Source organism: Somniosus microcephalus, chromosome 8, assembly GCF_052327205.1.
Source record: "Somniosus microcephalus isolate GS21.2 chromosome 8, FLI_Smic_1.0, whole genome shotgun sequence".
Taxonomy (NCBI): domain Eukaryota; kingdom Metazoa; phylum Chordata; class Chondrichthyes; order Squaliformes; family Somniosidae; genus Somniosus; species Somniosus microcephalus.
The window spans coordinates 25,191,728-25,218,115 of NC_140994.1; the positions used below are offsets into that span (position 1 = coordinate 25,191,728).

The following is a 26,388-nucleotide window of genomic DNA, read 5'->3' on the forward strand; positions in this document are numbered from 1 at the left end:
CTAGTCTGTCCAGTCCTGTCAGAATTTTATAAGTTTTATAAAAACTGGTCTCCAGTCTCCAGTCCCGCTCTCCAGCCGAGGGCACTGGTGCACACTGTAGTGCCCCTACTGCCCTCTTACACCCACCCCTAGAAGAGATCAGTTAACACCATAGAAAGGGAATCGACCCTGGCGCAACCTTGGTCTTACGGCTTGGCCACTCATTGGGTAAACTCACTGAGCCACCAGGGGGAGCATTTCAGTCCCGTTTTCTGGACTCGGCATGAGTTACAGTGCACAAGTTTAGTGTCAGCGCCAAGCTGCAACAGCTGCATACCAATGTTAAACTTGCAGTGCAAACACGTTGTGAACCAGATATTTATTGAGCTCTTATTTGTCGTAGTTAATCAAAGCAGCCATTGTGGAGCACTGGAGGAGGAAATCCAGATCAAACTTCTTGGGGGGGGAAGGGGAAGCTTTCGAAACAACTGAGTAAGTAGATTATTTGCAGTGTGGAGCTAATGCATTCATAAGTAAAAGATCTTTTTGGCCTAAATTTACTACAAAAATTGTTTCTTGTTAACTCTTACGTTACTTTTTATATTTGAAGTTAGCTTTTCAGTTATAAATAGGTTAACAATCTCAGCAACTCCAGTGATGTGAAGAATTGGGTCAGGGAGCATTACCGCTTTACTCTAGCTTAACTTGGTCTTGCTCTACCGGTTAATTAAATCAAAATGTTTATCAAAATAAACTAAATTATGCCAAAAAAAAGTGAAATTCCAAGAGGGTCTCTCAAAAGCTCTTACTTGTAGGTTCTATGAAGGAGTGTAACATTTATTACAGAAACATCACCATCCCCGCCCCCCGCCCACCCCAGTATCAGCGGTACAGACTTTAACCATCATGTCCTTACACCCTGCAACTCTTTCTTAACCCCATACAACTTTCCCCACCTTCACAAGCCTCCTACAAACCCACCTCTTCAAATCAGTGCTTTGATCACCTACCCGAGCTCTTCTTTCAAATCCGCCTTGGTATTCAATCCCCTGGAAATGTCAGACTTCCAGCAATTTTCTTTTTCCCTCCGTGTGCAGCACCTTGCTACGCTTCACTACGCTAACGCTACGACACAAACGCAAGTAGCTACAGCTAATGTGAGGTCATCATCAGAAGACAAAGCTCTTTTTTTATTTATATATAAACGCATTTTAAAACTGCAAACGGGCACATTTAGAATGGGTCAAATTTCCAACCTTCACAGCAAACTCTCTGCGCCAACTGAAGGGATCACTGATACCAAACATGCGTCAGCACAGCCACACACCAGATTAATTAGCTACGACAGTCATATCTACTTGGAATGCAAACAGGGTGCCGGTCTATTGATGAATGAATCGCATTCTCAGTGCCAGCTTTTCGCTTGCCCGCACAGATTTCTAGACTCGGGGCAAGCTAAGGTCTTTTCCATGGAAAGGATGAGGTAAGGAAACAGCAGCTTCACAAAGAGCTTTCAGGAAACCTTCTCATTTCCTTTTGCAAACAAACAGTACATGATACATCGCACATGATGTCATTGGGACACGGACCCCCACAAAAAAAATCCAAGCGTTTTTGAAAAACTTTTTCGCGAAGGAAGTACCTATTTAAAATGTTCCAGAATCTTCACAAGCGACACTGCAGAAGATTTGTTTGCAATTTACAAAACTTACACGAGGCAAAAAGAATTGTGTGCAGCTTTCAGGCCTCATTATACTTTTCTTAAACTACTTCAACATTATTATTTTTTTTTTTATAAAAGAACAGCCAGACCAGCAAGGTCTATTTTCCAAGTGAGGTGCAATTAGCTGCTATTTAATAATTAATTTTGTGTGTGCGTGTCACACCCTTTAAAACACAGGCACACCTCAACCTGAATGGGTTTGGAATTTGTCACTCTCACTGATCGTAAAGACTACTGCCAATATTTTAATGTCACTAGTTTCATCGTGCTGTTAGTGGGATCTCACCATTACGCTTACTGAAAATCTCTCTCTCTCATTTTCCCTCATACGAAGGAGCTGCCTCACATACTCTCCCATTTACTGGAGTTTTCTCTTGATCATTCCCTCCCCATTATCGGGATATTTCCATTGCATTTTCTTCGTTACTGCAAATCTCACTTATTGCTTCCCCATTTCTTAGGGTGTCTCATTCTATACCATTTTCTGAGGATTTTCCTCATTACTGGGGGTCTCTCCTCAATCTCTCCCCTCATTACTGGGGGTCTCTCCTCAATCTCTCCCCTCATTACAGGGGGTCTCTCCTCAATCTCTCCCCTCATTACTGGGGGTCTCTCCTCAATCTCTCCCCTCATTACTGGGGGTCTCTCCTCAATCTCTGCCCTCATTACGGGGGTCTCTCCTCAATCTCTCCCCTCATTCCGAGGTTCTCTCCTCAATCTCTCCCCTCATTATTGGGGGTCTCTCCTCAATCTCTCCCCTCATTATTGGGGGTCCCACCTTCTATCTCCCCTCATTACTGGGGATCTCATTCTCAATATCTCCCCTTTTCTAGGGGGGTCCTTCCCCTCATGACAGATGATCTCCTTCACTCTCCATTTCTGGGGGTCTCCCTCCATCCCTCGGGGTTTCTGCTTCAGTAAACCGGTCCAGCGTGGCCTTTGCCGGCTCCCACATTGCTTCGCTCCGTGCAGCGCCTCTGATTGCCCCGGTGAGGCCGGTAGTCGAGCGCCGGGCGGTGCAGTGCGCTCAGGCCCTCCCGGGTCCCACTCACCTCAGAGCGCGCCTCAGGACATCGTGAAGTTCTCAGCCCCGGCTCCCGCAAGGCGCCGCCCGCCTCACAACTCGGACTCGCATCGACAATTGACACCAACATACGCTCATCCACACCATCCGCCGCCGCCGGCCCGGGCTCCTCAAGCTGGTACACGGGAGAGACTCCGAGCCGCATGGGGGCGGCGTACCTTCGACTGGGTTCCTCCCAGCCGCAGGGTGGCGCTGTGTCCTCTCCTCCCAACCGCAGGTTGGCGCTGTGCCCGCTCCTCCCAGCCGCAGGGTGGCGCTGTGTCCGCTCCTCCCAGCCGCAGGGTGGCGCTGTAGCCGGTTCCAACTCACTCAATTTTCAGTAGCTTCGTCTGATGTGATTTGGAATGTATTTATGTTTCTTGCTGTTTTAGGCAGACACAGAGTGACACTGTATGATTAGTCGTGCATTATTCTGATCTGATTTTCATTTCTTCACATTGAAGTGGTTGAGAATGCGGTCTAGCTTTCATGCTAAGATGGCGGCTGCGGGAGCGCCATGTTCCTCAGGCTCCCCCTACGACCACAACCGCAGCCCAGCTCCCCAAACACACTGAACACGGGGCCCAGAGAGCAAGTGCTGCTTCACTCGGGCTCCAATGGAAGTGAACGTGGGTCAGTGGAGAAAGGAAGGACAGGTAACTGTGATTAAATAGATCAGCGATTGATGGGAGTGGAGGTTGTGACTGGAGGACGTCGCAGAGATGGGATGAAGCAAGGTCGTGGAGGGATTTGTGAATGAGGGTGCAGAATTTGAATTCTTTTCATTTGGAGGACAAGGATGAGCAGGACTGAATAGGGAACAGGATCCGAGTTACAACACCTTGTGGATGTGCTCTTTTTGCATTATAAAGAACACCAGCAACCGTTTAGGGGGCTATTAATTAGTTAAACAACAACTTGTTAGCAGACTCAATCGTGGCTTTCAAAAGGGAATTGGATAAGTACCTGAAGGGAAAAAAATTGCAGGGCTAAGGGGAACGGGTGGGGGAGTGAGACTAGCTGAAGTACTCTTGCAGAGAGCCGGCACGGGCTCAACGGGCCGAATGGCCTCTTTGCTGTAACTATATTTCTATTATTCTATAACTTGCATTTATATAGTGCCTTTAATGTAGTAAAACGCCCCAAGGTACTTCATAGACAGGAGTAACAAAAAATTTGACACTAAGCCATATTGGGAGATATTAGGGCAGATGACCAAAAGCTTGGTCAAAGAGGTGGGTTTTAAGGAGCATCTCAAAGGAGGAGAGAGGCGGAGAGGTTTAAGGAGGAAATTCCAGAGCTTAGGCTATTGGCAGCTGAAGGCTCGGCCGCCAATGGTTGAGTGATTATAATTAGGGATGCGCAAGAGGCCAGAGTTAGAGGAGCGCAGATATCTCGGGCGGGGGGCGTGGGGGGGGGTTGTGAGGCTGAAGGAGATTACAGAGAGAAGGAGTGGTAAGGCTATGGAGGGATTTGAAAACAAGGATGAGAATTTTGAAATCGGGGTGTTTCTTAACCAGGAGTCAATGTAGGTCAGTGAGCACGAGTGATGGGTAAACAGGACTTGGTGGGAGTTAGGACACAGGCAGCTGAGTTTTAAATGACATAACTAATGCCTTAACCAATTAATAGCCCTTGAAGGGTTGCTGGTGTTCTTTATAATGTAATAAGACATCCACAAGCTGTTGTGGCTCGGATCCTGTTCCGTATTCAGCCCTGCTCATCTGGCACTCTTGTCCTCCAATGGAAAGAATTCAAATTCTGCATCCTCATTAACAAATTCCTCCAAGATCTTGCTTCACTCTCTCTTATCTCTGCAATGTCCTCCAGCCTAACATCCCAGTCACAACCTCCACTCTTCTGAGCCTGAATTATTGTGTCTGCTCCCCTGCAGCCATGGTGGCCTCTGACAACTATGGTCGTGGTGTGATATTTGGTCAAATGCTGCCTTAATTACTGGCACCTCTCCTCTGGTAACTAAACTTTGCTAACTTCTGAGTTGTTAAAAATAAGAACGACAAGGAAAATACTTTTCTTTGTAACGGAGTGTGTTTGTAACAAATGTTTACATCCAACAATGAAAGCTTGCAGAGAAAATAGCTTAATGGGAAAACCTATACAGGGTACTGGCTTTTGTTGCTTTTGACTGCACAGTACTTTCAAGTATCTTTTCTTAATTGGTGAAAATGTTCCCGCTCCACAAATAATAAACCACAGTCGTCATTTTATAAATCTACTTTTGCTTATGTTCTTGTTGGACTTAGTTTGATTGTTGTGTTCTGTAGTCCTTCTTCCATAGGTTTCTTCAATGGCTGGATATCCTGGACCCTACAACATTATTAGCATCAAACGTAAGCAGAGTTTTATTTAAAACAGACATGATTACATGTTGAATTATGAATAATTGTGTGGTTTTTTTTTACTGAAGGTGTTTGAATGATGTTGTAAACCAGTGAGATTCGTCCTACAGGCACTCCACACAGCCAGAGGTCATTGGCATCCCAGCTTTTTGTCATCTGTGACCCTTGATTAATCTGCTCAGTGTTGTGGGATGTTGCCAGAGCCGGGCTTCGCCGCCGTTCTCAGTTTCTTAACTACCAGTGAGAGAAAGTAAGGGAAAACGATTTTGGAAACAGGACTATCCCAGCATCTGTAGAATGTGAAAGGGCCAAAAGGCAACACTGCACTCCATGGAGTCATGAGTGTAGGCCTGTGTCCCGTTACTCTGTTGCTACATGAGGCAGCGGGTTTTGACATGTAATAGAGCCTCCCTAGAGCACAGCACTGCGTGGTATTATAGTCTTCTACAAAAAGTCAGTAGTACTCTCGTAGATAGGAAGAAAGCTTTGTAGCTGTTCTCATCTTCTACAATTCAACAAAAACAATAAGAACTTGTGTATATCTAACGCCTTTAACATAGTAAAACGTCCCATGACGCTTCACAGGAGCATTATGAAACAAAATTTGACACCGAGCCACGTAAGGAGATATTAGGACAGGTGACCAAAAACTTGGTCAGAGGTTGGTTTTAAGGAGCGACTTAAAGGAGAAAAGAGAGGTGGTTTATAAAAAAAATAACAAGGAAGACTTGCATTTATATAGCACCTTCCACGGCCTCAGGAAGCCATGAAGTGCTTTGTAAGTGTAGTCACTGTTGTAACGTAGGGAAACACCAGTTTGCGCACAGCAAGGTCCCACAAACAGTAATGAGAGAAATGACCAGATAACCTGTTTAAATAATGTCAGTCATACTTCAAAGCATCAAATGTATATGAGAAAATGAAAGCCAATTATTTCATGCCGACTTCTAATCTGGAGCTGATGACGCATCTGACCATCTGTAAGCTTCTCTCCTCAATAGCAAGTATCCTAATGGACCTCATGACGTGTCTATAAACAGCATTTAGATTTTGTGGCCTTTAAGGGGCAGCCCAGAGTAAATGCAGCTCCACCTTAGCAGCAGAATAATGCATTGGTAAATGTTCCTGTTATAAAATAACGCAGCATCTGACTTGCTACGAGCGATGCCATGGGAGATCTGCATGCACCAGAGTGTAAAATGGAAGTCATGCTAAAGAAAGTTAAAAATGGAACTCGAGTAACATTGATTGAAGACCTAATCTGTCGTCATCATTGCAGGATAATATTTTCACATTATCCACAGGGAGGTGGATTATTTTGCAGATTTAAACCAAAACTGTTTATTAGTGGATGTCTAAGTTAATTACAAGACAGAAATCCAGTTGTAGGGACTTTGTTTCTGTGTTGCTGCTTGAACCTGTTGTACGATCTTAACGATCTCTGAGTTCTTGGACAAGACACCAGTAGGCAGCAGCCAGTATGTTTAAGCACTAGATCAAGATTTATTAAGCATACAGCGTAATATTAATATTAGGTGATAGTTTTAACGAGTAGCTCGCAGTCCTAGGTCTCTGGAACCTCTCGGACACAGATGACGTCATCTTAAGTCTGTTCCTTTGTCCTCGCAGTACGTCTGTGTGAAGTTGTTCTTTGGGTATCGAGGTTTTAACCCTTTTCTTATCAAAAGTTGGTTTGGCCAGTGTCCTGGTCTTTAACGAAATCACCTTTTATAATTGGTTCTAATGGTCAAAATACCATTGTCACTCAGACTAAGGTAGCACCCCGCCTTTCCAGTATTTTTCCACCAACTTTGCCATGTTCAGTGTTAGCTTGTTTATAGTTTTTCACCCCATTGGAATTTACTTTAAATCTTTCATTTCTAGCTTCCCTGGTATAAGGCCTTTATACCATGGGCCCATATCCGCGCTGTTTCACTAGTCTTGAGGTATCCAAACTATCTCACTTTAATCGACCAGATAAATACCTTAACTTCCATGATCTCTCTCATTTTATGTCCTTATACTAATTATTCTTTAAATATTGTTGCAATTAGCTTTGTTAAGCAAAATCTAAGTTCTACTTGGCATCGTAATATGTTATTTAATGATTTAACCTTCACTCGCAGTCTGGGGCTGTTTGTTATCAAAACTTAGTCAAAACTGCTTTTGACTGTCTGCAGCTACATTTGGTCAATGACTACACTTGAAGTTATACATATATGATTCTCGTCTACTAAATATCTCTAAATATCAGCCTTTCGTACACTATTGATCGATGACCACACCTGTCTCCGTGTTAGAACAGCTTGGGTGTTCCAGTCTGAGGGCCATAACCCAAAGTTGTTTGGATGACCCAGTGGAAATATTATACTTCAGTTGCTCTACATATACTTTTTTCCATAACCAGTGCAAAGGACAGTGAGGAAAGCCCACATTTCCGATGAACTGCAACATAACCTTATCCACAAAGCACGATGTGGCTTGCACTGTATTCATTGAGCTTATTCTTATCATGAATTATTGTTCACCCCTGGATTGCTACCTCGCAGGCTTAGGGTGAACAATACACCCCTTATAAAGAAAGGAAGACTTGCATTTATATAGCGCCTTTCACAACCTCAGAATGTCCCAAAGCGCTTTGCAGCCAATGAAGTACTTTTGAAGTGTGGTCACTGTTGTCATGTAGGAAACGCGGCAGTTCATTTGCACACAGCAAGGTCCCACAAACTGTCGGGGCCTCCGACAGTGCCGCACTCCCTCAGTGCTGCACTAGAGTGTCGGAGGCGAGAGTGCTACCCGCTGAGTAACGGCTAACACTATATGCTGTTGAGAAACTCATTGAATATAGTATGAGACACCTTCTGCCCTTCACACCTCTTCTGCAGACAGAAAAAATACACCAACTTATGAGCAATGCCGCCTGAAATCTGCTGATAGTTTTAGATTGATTTGTTACCTTCAATGGAGGGAAAAATCTGTCCTTCAGTCTTGCTCCCCACACTGTATTTACTTAAAGCATGCAGGGGAGAGGGTGATGAAATGATGCTGCCACTTTACTGTCTTTTTAGAGGTGAGATCATCAGCCGTTTTGGCTTTTACCGAATGAAAGGATGGAAAAACAACTTTTTGCCTAGAAGGTAGATTTATCGCCCATTCATAGTCATTGGGTGGAAAATCTTGCCCAGGATGTCTTCATGTCACTGCACTGGAGAGGAGCAGATGATCTGCCTTGCCTGTTTCCATGCTGCTCTGACACCAGCCACTAAGAGGTGTGAGGATATTCCCAGGGTATTTCCATGTCTCTTTTTTTTTCTGCTGTTGATGAAACACAGGCCTCTGCCCAGGTCCTCCTGCTGTGATGTAGTTGGGAAAGCGAACCCCCCTCCACCGCCTTCATCCCCACGGTGGCATCTCGTGGCATGAACCAGTGTCCTCCTACTACCCTGTAAATGGAACAGGCCATTAGAACTGATGCATTGCCGATAGCCACGTCGCCCAATGGAAACAAATTCTAAAAGTTGTGATTAATGGGAATGATTTGAGTATACTACATGACACTGAGCAGTGTTCAACTTAATGTGTGGAAGTTTGTCAGAAGTAGGTATCAGTTGGTTGTTTCCAATAAAATAACAATCTCCGAACTGTTATTAAAAACTGTGTGTACTTCAACAGAAGGAAATAGAAAATGCTCAAACTCTGCTTCAGAGCAGCCCCCCGAGTCTGAAGGAGACAGTGAAAGATGAAAAGGTGAGGCAGCCGGAGAGCAAAAATAAGCTGCTGTAAAAGGTAGCCGCCTCTGAGGTTTTCATTTCATAGTTTATTTACTTCTGTAACTTATTTGCCTTCTGGTCACGTGTTTTTAACTGCTCCAGTTTTTAAAAATTTTTTTTCCTCCTTTCAGATCAAAGAAGCATTGAAACTTACTCTGGTGAGCAAACTTTCTTGAAAGCTGGCTGAGCTCGTCAAGGGCACACTGAATCACTGACGGAGATCCTGTCTATAACTAGACCGTGCTCATTGTTGTCACAAGGATCTCCAGTAAAAAGTTAATGATGGGCATGTGAAAGAAAGATTACCAACACGAGCAGCTTGGGCCGAACGGCCTGTTGCCGTTATGTGATTTCTATGAACTGGCATTTATATAGAACCTTTCACATCCTCGGGGCGTCCCTTTACAGCCAATTAATTATTCTTGAGGTGTAGTCACTGATGGGTTGTAGGCAAAGGCGGCAACCAACTTGCACATTGACGTAAGACAACTACTAAGCACTTGGTTTGAGTATAAAACGAGGCTTTAATCAACTGTTTCACAACCATGAGATTCTAGTTACATCACTAGTTCCTGGTTACAAAAACGTCCTGGGCAAGCTGGGCCCACGCCTGAGTATTTATACTCCTTGGACGGCGCCACCAGCTGGCCGCCCAGTGTTATTTCATGAGTCATTTCTTCATGCATGGTAAGATTCATGACACACACAGCAAGGTCCCACAAACAGCAGTGAGATAAGTGATCTCTCTGTGATAGTTTTGGTTGAGGGATGAATGTGGAATTCTTGCAGTGTGTCCACAAGCAATGAACATCAATCAGCTAGCTGGTGAAAGTTACCAGTTAATAGGATGCTTTGAATTCCGACATGGTCCATCTGATCACCCACCTCTATAGTTGCTAGGAAACCAGAAGAAGGCGAACTTCAAAATCAAATTGTCAACTTGGGTGCTGTCACTTTTGCACCTGTAATCCCCACACTGAAACCTCCTGATCATCACTGAATTTGTTTTGGTGTATGGAGGTAAGACATGGCAAGTGAGGATTGGGTGTTTCTTCATAGGTAAGGGGGTTTGGTAAATGTGTGGTCCTCCCATCTGCTTCTTTATAACTATGAGGACATATTTTAAAACAGCATTAGCACAGGCTCAGGAGGAGGTCTCTGTCTGCTCTCTGACAAGCAATGATGCAAGACAAGGGAACTGTTAACCTATTTAGTAAATTTAATAGGGAAGTGGGAAACTTGGGGAAAGGGACAAAATATGAATCGTGAAACACAAAATGAAAATGCACTGTACAGTATATGAATTTTTGAGATTTAGAAACAAGAAATAACAGGAAGAGGAGTAGACCATTCAGCCCCTCGAGCCTGCTCCACCATTCCATTAGATCATGGTTGATCTGCACCTCAACTCCATTTACTGGCCTTTGCTCCCTATCCTTTGATACCCTTGCCTAACAAAAATCTATCTCAATCTTGAAAGATAGTCCTATTATCCTCATTTTTTGCGGGGCAGTGTGGGGGCGGCGATGAGAGTTTTCTAGATTTCCACTACCCTTTATGTAAAAAGAAAGGTGGTTCCTGATTTCACTCCTGAACGGCCTCACTCTAATTTTAAGATTACGCCCCCTTGTTCTGGATTCCCCTACCAGAGGATATAGTTTCTCCGTATCTACCCTATCAAATCCCTTGAACATTTTAAATACCTCGATTAGATCACCCTTCAATCTAACATGCTCAAGGAAATACAAACTAAATTTATGCAACCTGTCCTCACAATTTAACCCTCAAAGCCCGGTGGTATTCTGGTGAACTTGTGCTGCACTGTATTCCCTCCAAGGCCAATATATCCTTCCCGAGGTGCGGTGCGGTGCCCCAAACTGAGCGCAGTACTCCAGATGGGGGTCTGACCAAGGCTCTGTACAACGGAAGCACAACTTCCTCCCCTTTGTAGTCCAACCCTCTTGAGATAAAGACCAACATTCCATTAGCGTTTGTGATAACACACTTTTTTTTAACAACACTTGACCACTTTCTGTTTACAACAGCACTTGATATGGTCTGTTGATGTAGGTGAAAATATTTGTGACTTTATACATCTTGTTACTGATACAAATGTCTGTCTTCCTTGTAACTGATTACAGCAAATGTAATTACTTATCATTACATGTACCATGTAATTTGGCAAATACTGTTCAATGATCAGTTAACCCTCAGCATTTTTGCCAGTGTCCACCGGTGCTGTGGTTAATGTAATGCCTATTTCTTTGCCCTCTGTCTCCTCAGTCTTCGGTTCATCCAGACACTGGCGATGTGCTGCCAACAGCATTCCGTGCTTCAGGTGAGTGTTGTTCACATCATTCAGTATTTGTTGGCCTCCTTTCTTGTATTTCTTTGTTTCAGGATCAATAGTGATTTCCTGTGACGTTGCTCACGGGTAGTCTGGAACACAGCTGCTAACCTGGCCTGTCCCTTTTTAAAGCCAAAAAGTCCAGTTGCTGTAAATAAGCACGCCCGGAAGGCCAATTCGAGGCTAATTGCTGGTGAAGGTTTTTCTGTAGATTGGCAACTCCTTGTAAATCCCTGGCTGCCCTCCAAGGTCAAAAGAAACCAGTGCAAAATGACTGGCTTGCTTTCTCTTTTTAAAAAAAAAAAAAATACAAATTTGCAAGTGTGACAAAGTGTGATTAATGCATATCAAAACATTTATGTATGGACATATATTATGAAATAAACGTGTGTGTGTGTTACATAATATGAAATAAAGTACTGTTCTTTTTCTCCCTCCCCCAGCATTCACACCATTTGCTGCCCCTTTGGTAAGTGCTAAAATTCCAACATGTGAATATTTAGTTGGATGGCTCAATTTGCCATGGACTCCTTTTCTCTACTTCCAAAATAGTTTTAAGTTTACATTAGAAGTTAGTTTCTGCTCATTGAATCAGAGGAGATGCTGTTTATATGTCAATATAACAGCAATTTCTGAATTCTGTGCTGTTCTGCAGTAAATAACACCTCTGTTTTAAGATGATACAGTAATGCCTTGTTAGCTTTTTGATGTGTAAACAACGTAATTAATAAAAAAGAAACGTAGAATACTTTGAGTACAAGATATTTTTTCAGTAAATACTTTCCTTGTCTGTGGAGTTAAAATCGTAGCACTGGGCATGAATATATAGCCTTAACAAATCATACCTATTATGGATTTCGGAATGATCTAACTAATTCTCCTTTATTTTCAGGTTGTAGCTATGCTTCTGCCTCACAAAGGGATGAAACCAGCTGTATTTTGGCAGGTAATGATGGTTCCTGACTGGGCCTATTTTGCTTGACACTATTCAGACCCTAAATCAGTTTGAATAGCATGAAGTTTCTGTGAGAAGCCAGTAACTGGGAGAATTTTCCCACCTACTCGTAATATGATCTGATCAAAAAGGTGACGGTCAGAAAGTCGGCAACGTGAAAGAGTTTTTTTTTAAAGTGAAACATTTAAAGGTGACAAGGAAATTAGACAGATCAAAACACAGCTAAATCAGTGGGAAAGTTGCAGGAAGTAGACATCCATCAGTGATGAGAAGTTTGACCCTGGAAGCTCGTTCTTCTAGTAAATGTAACAATAGCGTACGTGATAATGTGCATCAACAATAATTCAGCTTCCTATGTAGTTTCTTGCATTATCCACGGTTAATTTTTAAAAAGCATTGGATTACTGTTTTGGGTCACATTTAGGTTAAGTATTCAAAGCAAGATTGAACCTGATGTTATATCAACCTGAAGCACAGACACGGTAATCTAGCATTATAAGTGAAATGCATTCACTTATCACTTTTTAATTATTAAAGTTTTATATAAATATATATGACAAGAATTACAGTAAAAGGAGTACAGGAAACTCTCTTTTTAAGCAGCACCTAAATATCCGGAAATCTCTCTTAACCGGCAAAATGCAAGGAGTAGGTTCAGGTAAGTTTTACTATATATTAGTGGCCGTGTAACCGGGGTTCCTGCACCTGTGGCCGTGCTACAGGGACTCCTGGATCTGTGGCCGTGTAACCAGGACTCCAGCACAAGTGCTGTGTAACCGGGGCTCCTCCACCTGTGGCCGTGTACGGGGCTCTCGTACCTTGGTAAGTATACCTCTCTGTAATCCGGACTTTTTGATCAACCGGCACCACGCCGGTCCTGTCGGTGCCGGATAAAAAAGAGTCTCCTGTATAATTGTAAAGCAAAGAACAAAACTTTATAGGGAGTCGTGAGTGAACTGTGGATTAACTATCTTTGCTAAATCAAATGCTACAAAAATGGACCTACTAGAGGGGAAAACAACCTTCTCCCAAAGCAGGAGAACCCTAATTATTCACAAAAATTTGACCCTAAAGATCCAGCAAACTGAGCAAGAAAATAAGTTTGATCTTGCCCAAAATCAACCAACCAATCTATTGGTATTCTTCCCCCCCCCCCCCCCCCCCCCCCATTTCTTTTTAAATGCTGTTCATCTGTAATTGTTTTCCGTTCTGTTGAAGGGTCCGCACTTGAAATGTTAACTTGTTTGTTCTCTCCACAGACACTGTCTGATCGGCTGTGTGTTCGCTCCACAGATACTGTCTGATCGGCTGAGTGTTTTCCAGTATTTTCTGTCCCCCCCCCTCTCGTTCTGAATTCTTCATTTTACAGAACGTAGATTTAACTGATAAATCAAAATACCAAACCAAGACCAAACTTTTTTCTTGTTTCCTACACTTTCCCACCAGGCTGCTGGTTCTAGGGCAGTTGTAATAATATGTATATGTAACATCATTTCCGTTTTATAGTGTTTAGTAAAGCTGGCCATATAAGAAAATATATTAATACTTGTTTTCTCTCTTTGTCTGTAGTTCCTCTTTCAGTCGTACAGTGCAGGATACAACTTGGCAAACAGAAATAAAACCATGTGCAAAGTAAGTGTGTCATTCCTTTCAACTTGGGTCATATCTGATTTTTTTTTTAACGTGTACAATGGCTCCAGAAGACTCTGTACATTGACTATGAAATTGTTGGATTGACGTAAAAACCCAACTGGTTTACTGATGTCCTTCAGGGAAGGAAATCTGGCCTATACATGACTCCAGTCCCACACTAACATAGTTGACTCCTAACTGCCCTCTGAAATAGCCTAGCATGCCACTCGGTTGAATCAAACCTCTACAAAGAATTTAAAAAAACAGACGGACCTAGGCATCGAATTCGGGCATGTCGAAGGCACACCCAGCCCAGTCAACCCTGCAAAGTCCTCCTCGCTAACATCTGGGTACTTGTGCCAAAGTTGGGTGAACTGTTCCACAGACTAGGAAAAATAATTCCAAAATGTTTGGGAACTAAAGCAGAAGTTAGATGGGAGCAAGTGGAGGAGGACAGCTAAGATCTAAATTTGCTAAAATTAATGTTCAAACCACAAAGCTCAAAGTGCTTGGGAGAAACAATACTGATCCTGAACAAAATCTTGAAATACAGACGAATCATACAGTCATCTACTCTAACTCATTCTTTCAGTCTGGGAAAGATTGTCTCTTCAGACCTCCCACATTTTACATTCCTGACTATACAGAACTACAAAAATTTGTTGAAAATAATTAAAATATTTTGGAAAAAGTGTCAATTATTTTATCTGCATATTGTGTTTGAACCAAAGTAATACTTTTCAAAAATGCTATTTCTTTTTAGGATGAAAAGATTCCTCTAAAGCAAGTTCTCCTCTTGATTGGATCTGTGTCCTATACTACATGTTTGGGAGTATGTAATCAGAATAGTATGTGTTTTATGAAAAATTACCTGACGTGATTTAACAATTGTGACATGAAGTGCCTATATTAGTTGGGAAATGCATTTTTGGTTGAAAAGAATAAGCTAGTTATCATCACTTACACTTTATTGTTTAACATTTTTTTCTTTCTGGACTACAATTCGTGCTAGAAGCCAATAGAACCATTTGTAAAATTCACATCATGTGTGTCTTTGTGCTTGAAGAAATGCTCTTAGCACCAGACTGAGCTAATTACAGAATGCTCCTCCACTATCTACTTCCTACAACTATGTTTTTGTTATTATAACATGTTCACTTTAACATACTTCAAATTATTTGGCAGTTGATATAAAGTGCTTTTAGAGAGAGTGAAAACATTTAAATCCAGTGAAGGCATTTGACCGAATGGAATGGATGTACCCACTCTATTTTCTTTGTGGCTTTAGTCTATAAACGCTGTGGTGGCTATCATTAATAGTCACTCATCCTTCCCCCTTCCATTTTTATTCCTCTTGCCCAAACTCTTCCGAAGATGCTAACTTGTGCTGCAATTTGGTTCCACTGGTGTTAGTACCAGTACTCAACCAAATTGGCATTCTTCATTTGTAAGCCCAGCCAACGAGTGTTGACAGACTGTTCAACAATGGAGGGCATCACGGTCAAATTCAATCCTGTCCTCACCTGACATCCACTTCCCGCAGGGGTTGCTTGATGGAAGATAATAATGCTGTGGCTATTTACTTCAGCCCTAATTGAGTGTTGCACTGTACATAAAACATTTGGGACAAATTATTTTCATGTTTTATTGGAAATGGTTAATTTTTTTTTAACTTTTTTTAATTAGGTTTTCCCTCAGTTTGTGATGCATCGCTATGGATCAAACAGTCCTGGAATGTACACTCTGTTCAGAAAGATTCTGCCAGTTCCTGTACTTGGTAAGTAGAAAACTGGTTGCAACAGTCGGACAGGGCACTAGGACCATTGTTCTTGGGAATCACACTGGTGCAGTAAGAGGTTGAGATGAATGTACATTGTTGAAGGGGACCTTTCCCTACACCTACACCATGCCTACCTGATAATGACACTGGGGACAGAGTAGGAAAGTATATGGGTACAAATTTACTTTCTACCAAAAGAAATGGCACACTTTCTAACTTTAACGTGAGGACCACATTAAGGCACAACATCAATAGTGTGAAGTGGCAATTTGTTCTGCAGACTATGTTAACATTTCAGGTTTAGGTTTTGTGTTTCTTTACTGCTATAATTTTCAGCCAAGCTGTTTAGTATGACGCCACTGCACCACAAACAGAGCTAGGGAGCTTCCTCTACAGGGTCAGAGACAATTGGAGTGAAGATTGCCTCATTGCACTTTCACATGCCTTTGGCTTTTGGCTGAAGAGTGCTTGAAGAAGCAGCTAAATTGCCCACTGTCCCACTCCAGGGATTGTGGGGAGAGATGTGAAGGGGTGGAGATTAATTTTTCTGTCCCTCTGCCTTTTAATCACTACTAGAAAGCATGAGAAAAAGTCAAGATGATTTTCCCATCAATTTTTCTGGGAAAGTGCCCAGGCTTGACTAGCTGTAATTTATTGGCGTCTATCATGCGTTAAGGGGGTGATTTTAACCCTACTCGCTCAGCAGAAACCTGGCGGGTAGGCAGTTAAAATTGCCCTGGCTCTTACCTGTCCGAAAGCTGCCATGATCACAAGATCTGCAACTTTAACCTGCTCTCCTGAGCAGGCAGCAAGGACAGGCGCCCCGAGTCAACAGGGTCCTTCTTTACATGTGCATGTTGCAGCCCAGTGACATCATTGAGACTGGACTGTAATTTTAACTCTGGCCTGAGCGGGGAATCCACTTGAGTTAAAATTGGGGTAAAGATTCATAGTATGTGATAAGCTACAAATTACTTAATGCTTCTGGTTTTCATACTTGTTTAGGACCTGTTTTTATTTCATGGCTCTCTTTCCTAACAGCAATTGCAAGTGCTTTCAATGTGGCAGCAGTTAGAGGCTTTGAATTTGAAAAAGGGATTGAAGTTGCAGATAAAAATGGAAACGTGGTAGGAGTCTCGCAGATAGCTGGCACTAAGGTAAGGGTATGATAGTGTAGTGGACTGACAGACCACAGTTAGAGAGTTCAAGCCTCGGCACGGCATTTTGTAAAATTGAATTCAATTTGCAAACCAGCACCAGAGATAATGACTAAATGTGACCAAATTAATGTAAAAACCCAACTTGTTCACTGGAACCTGCAGAGTCTGGCCTACACATGATTCTAGTCCATACTATGTGGTTGACTGCTAATGCCCTCTGAAGTGGCCTAGCAAACGGCATCTTCTAAAGGCAACTAAGGATAGGCAGTTAGACACGGCCTTGCCAGCATCACCCACATCCCAAGAACAAAATAAAAAAACACTTCAAATCATAAATTCTTAAGCTACTTAATCCCCTTCAGTTAAAGAATGAGTGCATCTTTTGTCACTGCAGTTGCACAGAAGTGAAGCCAAAGATTTGGAAGTTACTTCTGTTACCTCAGTACGATCATTAGCCTGTTTCCTGTGATGATTTCTCCATTCATTTCCCCAATGCTATGTTCCTCTTCAGTCTCCACACTCTTACATATTTGCTGTTATTATTGACCTATTGCTGGTTCTATTTGAGGTTTATCATCTTCAATGTGCAGGAAACTTTCTGATATCCGGCACTGACGGGACTGAGCTGGTGCCGTACCATCAAAAGTGCCGGACATACCAGCGTTAATGTTGAGAGATACGGAACTGAAAAGCTCCGTGTGAATCAACAAACCCTGTACAGCTTCAAAACAATCGGCTGCAGCTGCAAGCGTCTCTAGCTGAAGCTGTTGCTATAGCTACAGACCTTGCAGTGCCTGACTGGGGGGGGAAATAAAGCAACGAGAACTAAAAAAAACTTATAGAAAACGGCTCCTGATTTTTGCCGTTAGATCGAGTATTCCAGACATATAACCTCCGGATAAACCAAAGTCTCCTGTAGTAATATGGAATGAAAGCCAAAAAGAACAAAGACTAATAAAAAAATAAAATATTAAGCATCCTCAGGGGCCCATTTGGAAAGTTACCCAATAAAGTGTTGACTCGCACAGAACAGGAAAGTTCCAGGTTGCATTCTCAACCTATGCTAAGTCAATACATCTATGTCCAGGCAGTAGTTAAGGTTCTAGTAGTGAGTAGATTAGACCTATATTCTTTAGAGTTTAGATGAATGCGAGGCGATCACATTGAAACATATAAAATTCTAGAGGGCTTGACAGGGTAGATGCTGGGAGGATGTTTCCCCTGGCTGGGGAGTCTAGAACTAGGATCACATAGTTTCAGAATAAGGCGTCGGCCATGTAGGACTGAGCTGAGGAGAGATTTCTTCACTCAAAGGGTTGTGAACCTTTGCAATTCTCTACCCCAAGGAGCTGTGGATGCTCTGTCGTTGAGTATATTCAAGACAGAGATCGATAGATTTTTGGATATTAAGGGCTATGGTGATAGTGCGGGAAGGTGGAGTTGAAGTAGAAGATTGGCCACGATCGTAGTGAATGGTGGAGCAGGCGCGAAGGGCCAAATGGCCTACTCCTGCTCCTAATTCTTATGTGCTACAATTGATCTCGGCTCCCCTTGGGTAAGGAGAGGAAATAAGCCAGAGTTACTGGGCCTGATTACTTTCTGGTAACCATTGCTAGAAAGGGCAATGGGCATCAGATGAGGACAGATTTGGACTCTGCTGTGTTGCTCTATGCAGCGGCCCACTCTGGAATTCCCTCAAAATCTGTCCACCACCTTCTCCTTTTTAAGACTCTCCTTTAAAACCCACCCACTGACCAAGCCTTTTGTCACCCTCCTATTCTGTCTTTGGCTTGGCATCCATTTTCCTCATACCTCTGAGAAGTGCATTGAGTCATTTTTCTATGTAAATGTATGTTGTTGAAGAAGGCTGTTAAAATTGTGAGAAATCAAATACTCTTCCAGTAACAGTGCTGTGTAACACTGTGTTGAGTTTCTGGGTCTGTGCCAATTAACCCTTTCACTCCTGAGTGCCAAAAAAATTCGACTTGACCCATATTGGTGACAGTAATTATATTTTATTCACTGAAAGTGAGATTTGATACATTACAGCATCGGAGCAGTAGTTAAACAAGGCGCAATCAAGGTTTATATTACCCGTTGGGCCCTGGGTAGAAGACGTGATCTCACCGGGCCAACCCCCGGCAGACCTGGCCTCTAGGCTTGCTCATCCGCCCGGTGTGACGCGTGTGGGTCCTCCGCCAACCCGAAACTCTCCTCGGTGCGTCTGGTGGATGTTCCCAAGCTTCTTGCCGAATGCCTCTACAACCTAAGTGTTTGAGAGACCCCTTCTTATGTTTCTTCTTCCCAGCAAAGCCTATGCGGACCAGTTAACACAAACATTGACTTACACCTGAACCCCCCCCCCCCCGCCATCCAATTAGTGATGCCACGTACCCCTGGGGTCAGGTCTTCATCTCATGACACCCTGACATCCTCTGCTTTTGACCATCAAGACTCTTATCTGGGGTAGTTATGGCAATACAAATGGCAACACAAACGGAACATGTCTCCATAGGTAGCGATATGGTGTCCTTGCCGTTTGCCTATGTTTTTAATTCCCTGCGGATGTTATAACGTCTCCCACAGTGGCAGCCACACATGACCTTGCTTCCCAGGCTAGCTGTCTGCTGGTTGTGTGCCAGGAAGGCTGCTGACTGTATCTTTAATTTTGCCAACCAAGGCCCAATGCTTCGGTCTCTTCCATTTTAAAATCTAACCAAGTCTACCCAGGGCATATGGCAACAGGGTTTACAAGTAGATAATAAGTGCAGCAATAATATAATGAAATCTTTAAGCTAAAATTAATAATAGAATCCATTGATTGAGTTCAGGTTAGTTAGTAGGGAGACTCTGAAATGAAGATTTCTGCCTTTCTCAACTGATGTCTGATCATTTTATTTTGGCTTCTGCTACTCATCATTGATGATACAGAATTGAATTCCAAATATATTTCATAATCTGAGGGAGGATGCAGTTCATCGGTTAATCTTAATTAATATTTGGTTCGTTAGTGGTGATTGACCTCACATCACCCTGAAGTACAGTAATCTGCAGATTTTGCTGTGTTTTGAATATGGCAAAGAGTGAAGTGAACTCGTGGGTCAAAACCAAAAAGGCTTTAAAAGTTGCACCTTTGACTGTGAGATTAGCGGAAGAATTTTCAAAGTTTATTTTCTCTCTAGGCAGTAAAAGAGACGGCGCTTTCTCGAGCCGTATTAATTGGAACTACAGTGGCTGCACCCAACATGCTTGTCAGCTTTTTAAAAAGGTATGAAATATTTCTGAAAAATTTTTGCTTTGCTTTTCAAACTCAATGTAAAAATTGCCCTGATATTGCGGTTGGCAGCGTAGCTACGGAGTACATCGTCGACCTCCGAACAAAATGCGCACTTAACCTGCTGAGAACCCTCCTCGGAGAACTTGCAGTCGGACACTGTGGAGTTGAGCGCAGTGTAGTGGCCCATGGATCCAAGGAGCGTAAGCTCCAATCAGCAAACAGAATTTCTCATTCACCCCCCCCAGTCTCTCACTCACTCCAGTTTGGATTTACATTGTTAGAATTGGAAATGAATTTTGAGGGAAATTATCAATAGACCAGAAACAATCACACTACACTGCAGGCTGCTTAACTACTTTGTTCAGGCAGAAATGTACATTCAGATAATATTCAACTGAACTTTTGGGGGTTTGCTAATCCCTCAGGCAGGCAGGCTCGGTGTAAAGGGCAAACATATTTATAGTAATCCAAATCAGACTGCAATGAATGCATTGCATATTGCTATATGGTGTACTAATGTAACACAAGTGGATCACTTTTTCATATATATTTAAACAAAAAAGCATCAGATGAAGATTTTTTGTCATGATGGGTGTCCCCTTGTGCTGTGCAAACAGACTCCTGCGCCTGTTTGCGCAGCCGTGACATTTTCATACGTAATTGCTGGGCAGTTAGCCCAATGCTGCGCCAGCAATGAGGATAATACAGTCAAAGTGGATGATCTGTCAAGTCGGAACTTGATGGATCGCAAGTTCGGGATTTAGCGCAAGCGTATGTAGAAATCCCAAACTTGCTGTCCATTTCAAAGTCGGTATGACAGTGTATCCTGAGAGTACGCAGTCATACCAACCGCACGTTCTGCCCCGATGTCTCCATATTCTTCTCTAAACACAGTTCCTAACAGTGTGACTTAAAATTGAGAAATTGAAAAAAACTGTCAGTACATTAACTTAGGGTCAATTTGATTTTAATTTCCATATTTTGCCCTACCTTTAGCTCTCTTACACCATGCACAAGGAAACAGAAAAGATATGCCTCCAGGGCTCCCACCAATGTTTGGTGGCAGCCTGGGATGACTCGCCCTCTAATCTTCCACCCTTGCCTGCGAGGATATGCCTGGTCACTGCCCTGCATTCCCTATGAAGGTGTGATTGACATCAGGAACCACCCAGTAATTTTGATTGTAATCCATTCTTCAGTGTGTCAAGCTGCTGGCTTGGCAGACACTCTGCCAGTAGATTAACATTTATAGGAATAGGAGTAGGCCATTTAGCCCCTTGAGCCTGTTCAATGAGATCATGGCTGATCTGTGACCTAACTCTATATACAGGAAACTTTTTTTTATCCGGCACGGACGGGACTGACATGGTGCCGGTTCATCAAAAATTCCGGATAACCGAATGCTATAGTAAAAGATAGGGAGAGCTGACAGCTCTGTATAAAGCAACAAACCCTGTTGCTTAGCAACAACTGTAGGACAATGGCCACAAGTTCCAAGCGTCTCTGTAGCTTAGCAACAGCTGCAGCCACACCCTTGCACAGCAACAGATGGAAGAAGGCAAATACAATATGAAGTAAAACCTACTCCTGAATTTTGCTGGTTAACCAAGATTTCCAGTTATTTAGGTGCCGGTAAATCGAAAGTTTCCTGTACCTGCCTTTGCCCCATATCCCTTTGGTTAACAAAAATCTATGAATCTCAAATTTAAAATTAACAATTGATCTAGCATCAATTGCCATTTGAGGAAGAGTGTTCCAAACTTCTACCACCCTTTTGTGTGTAGAAGTGTTTCCTAATTTCATTCCTGAATGGTCTGGCTCTAATTTTTAGACTATGCCCCCTAGTTTATCTAAAATAGTGTCCAAAAAAGTTTTAACCTCGCTGGTTGTCTGCCTGATACAGGCTGTTAAAGTTCAACTGTAGTTACTAGTAATGAGCTGTATGCTAAGAGTGCAACTAGGAGGCAGTGTGGGTTAGAACAGTCTCTTTGAACTCCTGAGACCTGCCTTTGAATCTAGCACAAGATGATGGGATACAGCTCCTCTCCTAGGTGTTACTAACGGTCCTGACTGAAACGTATTCAGCAAATGTCAATTAAAAGATGCGCGTGGGTGCAAATCCACAGTGCAAACCCACCCCATAATTCGGCACTAAATTTGCAGCCTCGGTGACGCTACCAGACGTTCTGGTGTGGCCAATAGGAATGTCACAATGAATAGAGTAAGAATGTCCTTCCATGTTTGGGGTTTACGGTATGTTGTTGTGGCAGAGCCGAGGGAGCTTTTCTCTGCATTTTGGCACATTCCGTACCTGATCATAGGAGTGGCTGTTGCTGACATTAGATAAGAAAAATGGAAAGGAAGAGGCACATAGAAAGAGAAAAGGAGTACTGGGTACCTGGTTTTTGATGATAGGTTCACAGTGGATCCAGTGCTCCAGCTGTCCTACATATTGACTAGATTAAAGGATAGCTAAATATACAAATAACAGTGCACCCAGTTGAGACAAGATACATAAAAATGTCAATTTTGTGATTTGTTTTACATACAGTATATTTTTATTACTGTTAAGTGTTCTGTGATTTTTTTTCTAGGACAAATTTCATCAGACGATATCCACTTGCTCTAGCTCCTATTAGACATATAATGACTGTCTTGGTACTAGGACTAATGGTACCTGTTTCCTTCAGCCTCTATCCTCAGACAGGAAAGGTATGTGATGAGTTTAACACTTGCAGTATATTCTACTCCCGACTCTCTTATTGTGTATATTGCCAGCTCTCTCTCTCCAGTCTTTCGGAACTAATATTTTCACCTAATACAGGAAACTTTGGTTTATCCGGAGGTTATATGTCCGGAATACTCGATCTAACGGCAAAATTCAGGAGCCGTTTTCTATAAGTTTTTTTAGTTCTCGTTGCTTTTTTTTTCCCAGTCAAGCACTGCAAGGTCTGTAGCTATAGCAACAGCTTCAGCTAGAGACGCTTGCAGCTGCAGCCGACTGTTTTGAAGCTGTTGCTAAGCAACAGGGTTTGTTGATTCACACGGAGCTTTTCAGTTCCGTATGTTTCAACATTAACGCTGGTATGTCCGGCACTTTTGATGGTACGGCACCAGCTCGGTCCAGTCAGTGCCGGATATCAGAAAGTTTCCTAGTCATGAAGATTTTCAAACTGGATTCCCGTTGGGGTCTGTGAGCTCATCAGATCCTTTTCCACTTGTCATTAGATTTGTGTTTTACTGAATCAGATGATTTACTCATTTTTTCTCGCTGTAATTTAAAACACAAATTTGCAACGATAGCACCCTTTCCTTTGGGTAGCTGATGCTGAATTTATCTAGTTCGGGCTTGTCCCCTGGACTGTGTTAGCATTTACAAAGCGTCCCTGGGAGATTTGCTGTTTGCAGCCTCTTTTTCTCCCCTGCCCCTGCCCACCCCTGAGAGTGTCAATATTTGCAGAATGCCCTACACAGGGGAGCTTGAAAACCACTGCTTCAAAACCCTTAATGCCAGCCCGGGGGGGGTGGTGGAGGTGAAGAGAAAATGTGCAACGCTCAACTTGCATAACAAGTTATCCAATGTTTCTTAGTATTTAAGTGCAGGAGATGACCCTAGATAGTCTTTAGTTATAGTAACTCTGAGAAAGAATAGTAGCAAAACCTGCAATGGATAAAATTGAAAAATTTGTAACTAATTTATGTATTAAAAGCCCAGCAACATAATGTGATATAGGCAGGGCAGGAATACCCCACATTTTGAGTTGCCAGTGGGATGGGCAGTCAAGTGAGATGAGGCATTTCCACCTTGGGCTGAAAGGAGGTGGAGGAGGTCAGAAGGGAAAGAAGTCGGATCTGGCTCCTTTTACATTCCTCCTAATGGTCAGTTACAGAGCAGCAATTGGTGTTGGTGTTGGGATTGTGTGTTGCACAGGGGGGATTTAACATGGATAATTCAGGGCATTTGAGTTTGAAGAGTGAAGTTTACAATTTAGAAGCGAGTCCAATAGCTCAATATGTAACAGCTCTCTGTGCAGTTGGTATTGAGCTTTCCAGATCAGGACCGTCTCCAGTTTGATCCCTTGTTTACGTTGAGTTTGTCGATGGCAATCAATTCAGTGGTGGGGAAACAGCAACGGGTTTCAGTATCCCTCGAGGAAGAGGAATAAAGTGAGTCAGGTTTTGCACTCCTCCAGTAGTGTGGATGTCACAGGTTTGGCTGATGCTCCCCTTTTCCCTCCCCCCCCCCCCCCCCCCCCCGCCACAATTGCTACGAGTGTCTCAGCTCACGTATTAAACATAGCCTCTTGAGTGAGGTAGCAGAGAGCTATCTGTGCCCGTGGAACTGCATCCAGTCATGAGTCCGGATAGCAGGTGGGGGGGGGGGGGGGGGGTGGCGGGGAAGTAGGAATATGAAAGGTGGAAAAATTAGAAATGCACTCTCCCAAGGAAAATAGTTTATTTTTAAAATCTAAGCAGCAGAATAATTGTCATATTTTATTTCAGATAACCCGGAGCAATCTTGAACCTTTGATCCAATCAGCCACAACAGAAGATGACCTTTATTACAATAGAGGCTTGTGAAAGAGGGCTACAAAATAAGATTGCTGGCTTGTATTCTGCATGGAGATCATTTGTTCACATGGACAATTCTCATTAAGCACAGATGCTAACACAAAACGAGTTACCTCAGAAACCCTGTAGAATACTGCAGAAATTTTACTTGATGCAGAAGTGCTTATAATAATGAGTGTAAAACATTGAACTCTATTGTAATAATGCTTGACTAAATATTGATTGTTTTAACACTTTACATCCCAACTAGGCAGAAACCAGCTGTACTACCCTCTATTTTCTGACACTTGATAAATTGCAATTGCTCTTTGACTTTTGTGATAGCATTCAATGTCTGATTCAGAGATCGGACTTTTCTGCTTACAATGTGTTGTATAATACCATTTTTTGGGGTGGTGTTCCAACTTTCGTCCATCCTCTCATGAAGGTGGTGGCTTGTGGTGGAATACAGTTCCATGCTTATCCTCTGGTGCCCCTGGAAGTGACCAGTGTTTATATGTGAGCTCGGTCAGTTTTGGGACGATATATAACCATCACCCCCTCACTCAACATCCACGCAGGCACTAACCAATAGAAGTCACTGGATGGTGATAAAGAGCAATGTCCATGTTTGATTTCCCTACCCATTCTCTGGCTTGGAAATAGAGAGGCCTGTCGTATTTCCCTCATGGCTGTCCTGGATGATGGCACAAACTGAATGTGGGACCTTTTCTGGTCTGAAAGTGGAGCTCAGCACCACACTGGTTGGTATATTTAATCACTGAGTTATTGAGGAGTTTGCATGTGTTCCCTTTCTGGGGGCAGAGATATTATGGCCTAGAAATTCATTGTGGCCACATGTGCCTAAGCATCCAGTATGGCCCATTGTATTGGTAAAGGTTCCAGTATAGGCCCCCAGGGCCCATGCCTGAACCAGGTGTTGCATCCCTTTGGATCTGCAAGTAGTGGGCCTAATGCCTGGAGGCCCTCTTCCCAAAATTTCCAATTGCCCCCCTTCTCCCAAGACCCACTTGAGGGCCACTGCAGGGGAGGCAGCTGGCCCACCCTCTTCCTCTTGGAACCGGTGAGCTGCCTCTGGACTCCCGGTTGGTGTGCACAGATTGTCGACAATATGCTGATGAGGCCTGGGGCCCAAATCCGGATGAGCCTCGGGCCTCTTGCGCACGCTCCAAAAATGGGCCGAAACGAATTTCCACCCGTGTCTTTTTATATGCAGCTGAATTTTACATGTACTGTGAATGATTGCCAAAATATGTAAATTTTAATTGTACTTTAAGTTGTAATTAAGTAACAAATGCTCATCATACTGTTGGGTAATAAAGGCACTTCAATTGACTTTTTCCCACTGGTTGTTTCATTGTTGATTGGAAACTATCCCATTTTTCATTCATATAATAGCAAAATACTGCGGATGCTGGAAATCTGAAATAACAGAAAATGCTGGAAATACTTGGCAGGCCAGGCAGCATCCGCGGAGAGAGAAACAGAGTTAACGTTTCAGGTCTGGGACCCTTCATCAGAACTGGAAAAGGCTGGAAATGTAACATTAAGCAGGTGCAGAGACGGGGGAGGAAGGAATTGAAAGAACATACTGTGAAAATGTTGCAAATGGGAATGGCAAAATCATACTGCATGAAAAATGGGGGCAGGGATTATTATCTGAAATTGTTGAACTCGATATTACATAAGAACATAAGAAATAGGAGCAGGAGTAGGCCAATCGGCCCCTCGAGCCTGCTCCGCCATTCAATAAGATCATGGCTGATCTGA

The 26,388-nt window shown here is 42.9% G+C and overlaps 2 protein-coding genes across 13 annotated transcripts in view; one reads left to right on the top strand and one right to left on the bottom strand.

The window, feature by feature from the left end:
* Positions 1 to 2,976, bottom strand: part of gpam (glycerol-3-phosphate acyltransferase, mitochondrial) — an 82,873-nt gene extending 79,897 nt beyond the window's left edge. For 7 of the 9 annotated variants that reach the window (XM_085994375.1, XM_085994373.1, XM_085994371.1 and 4 more), the window contains exon 1: positions 2,755 to 2,975. The gene's annotated coding sequence lies outside the window, so the exon portion shown is untranslated. Of the gene's footprint in view, positions 1 to 989; positions 1,256 to 2,754 lie in introns of those variants that run through there. The other 2 variants (XR_015079188.1, XM_085994370.1) reach the window with 2 other exon arrangements.
* sfxn4 (sideroflexin 4) lies at positions 383 to 25,958 on the top strand. 4 transcript variants are annotated; one of them, XM_085994378.1, is made up of 15 exons: positions 383 to 471; positions 3,230 to 3,421; positions 5,051 to 5,116; positions 8,798 to 8,872; positions 9,027 to 9,053; positions 11,179 to 11,233; positions 11,686 to 11,711; positions 12,135 to 12,188; positions 13,767 to 13,829; positions 14,593 to 14,661; positions 15,516 to 15,606; positions 16,651 to 16,766; positions 19,952 to 20,037; positions 22,641 to 22,758; positions 24,550 to 25,958. In XM_085994378.1, exons 2-15 carry the CDS (start codon positions 3,383 to 3,385, stop codon positions 24,625 to 24,627), a joined length of 963 nt encoding a protein of 320 aa, XP_085850504.1. In that variant the 5' UTR covers positions 383 to 471; positions 3,230 to 3,382; the 3' UTR covers positions 24,628 to 25,958. The 4 variants fall into 4 exon arrangements, with proteins under 4 accessions (XP_085850504.1, XP_085850507.1, XP_085850505.1 ...); XM_085994381.1 differs by lacking the exon at positions 383 to 471 and adding an exon at positions 1,370 to 1,462; XM_085994379.1 differs by lacking the exon at positions 383 to 471 and having other exon boundaries at positions 3,069 to 3,421.
* The last annotated feature ends 430 nt before the right edge of the window (positions 25,959 to 26,388 follow it).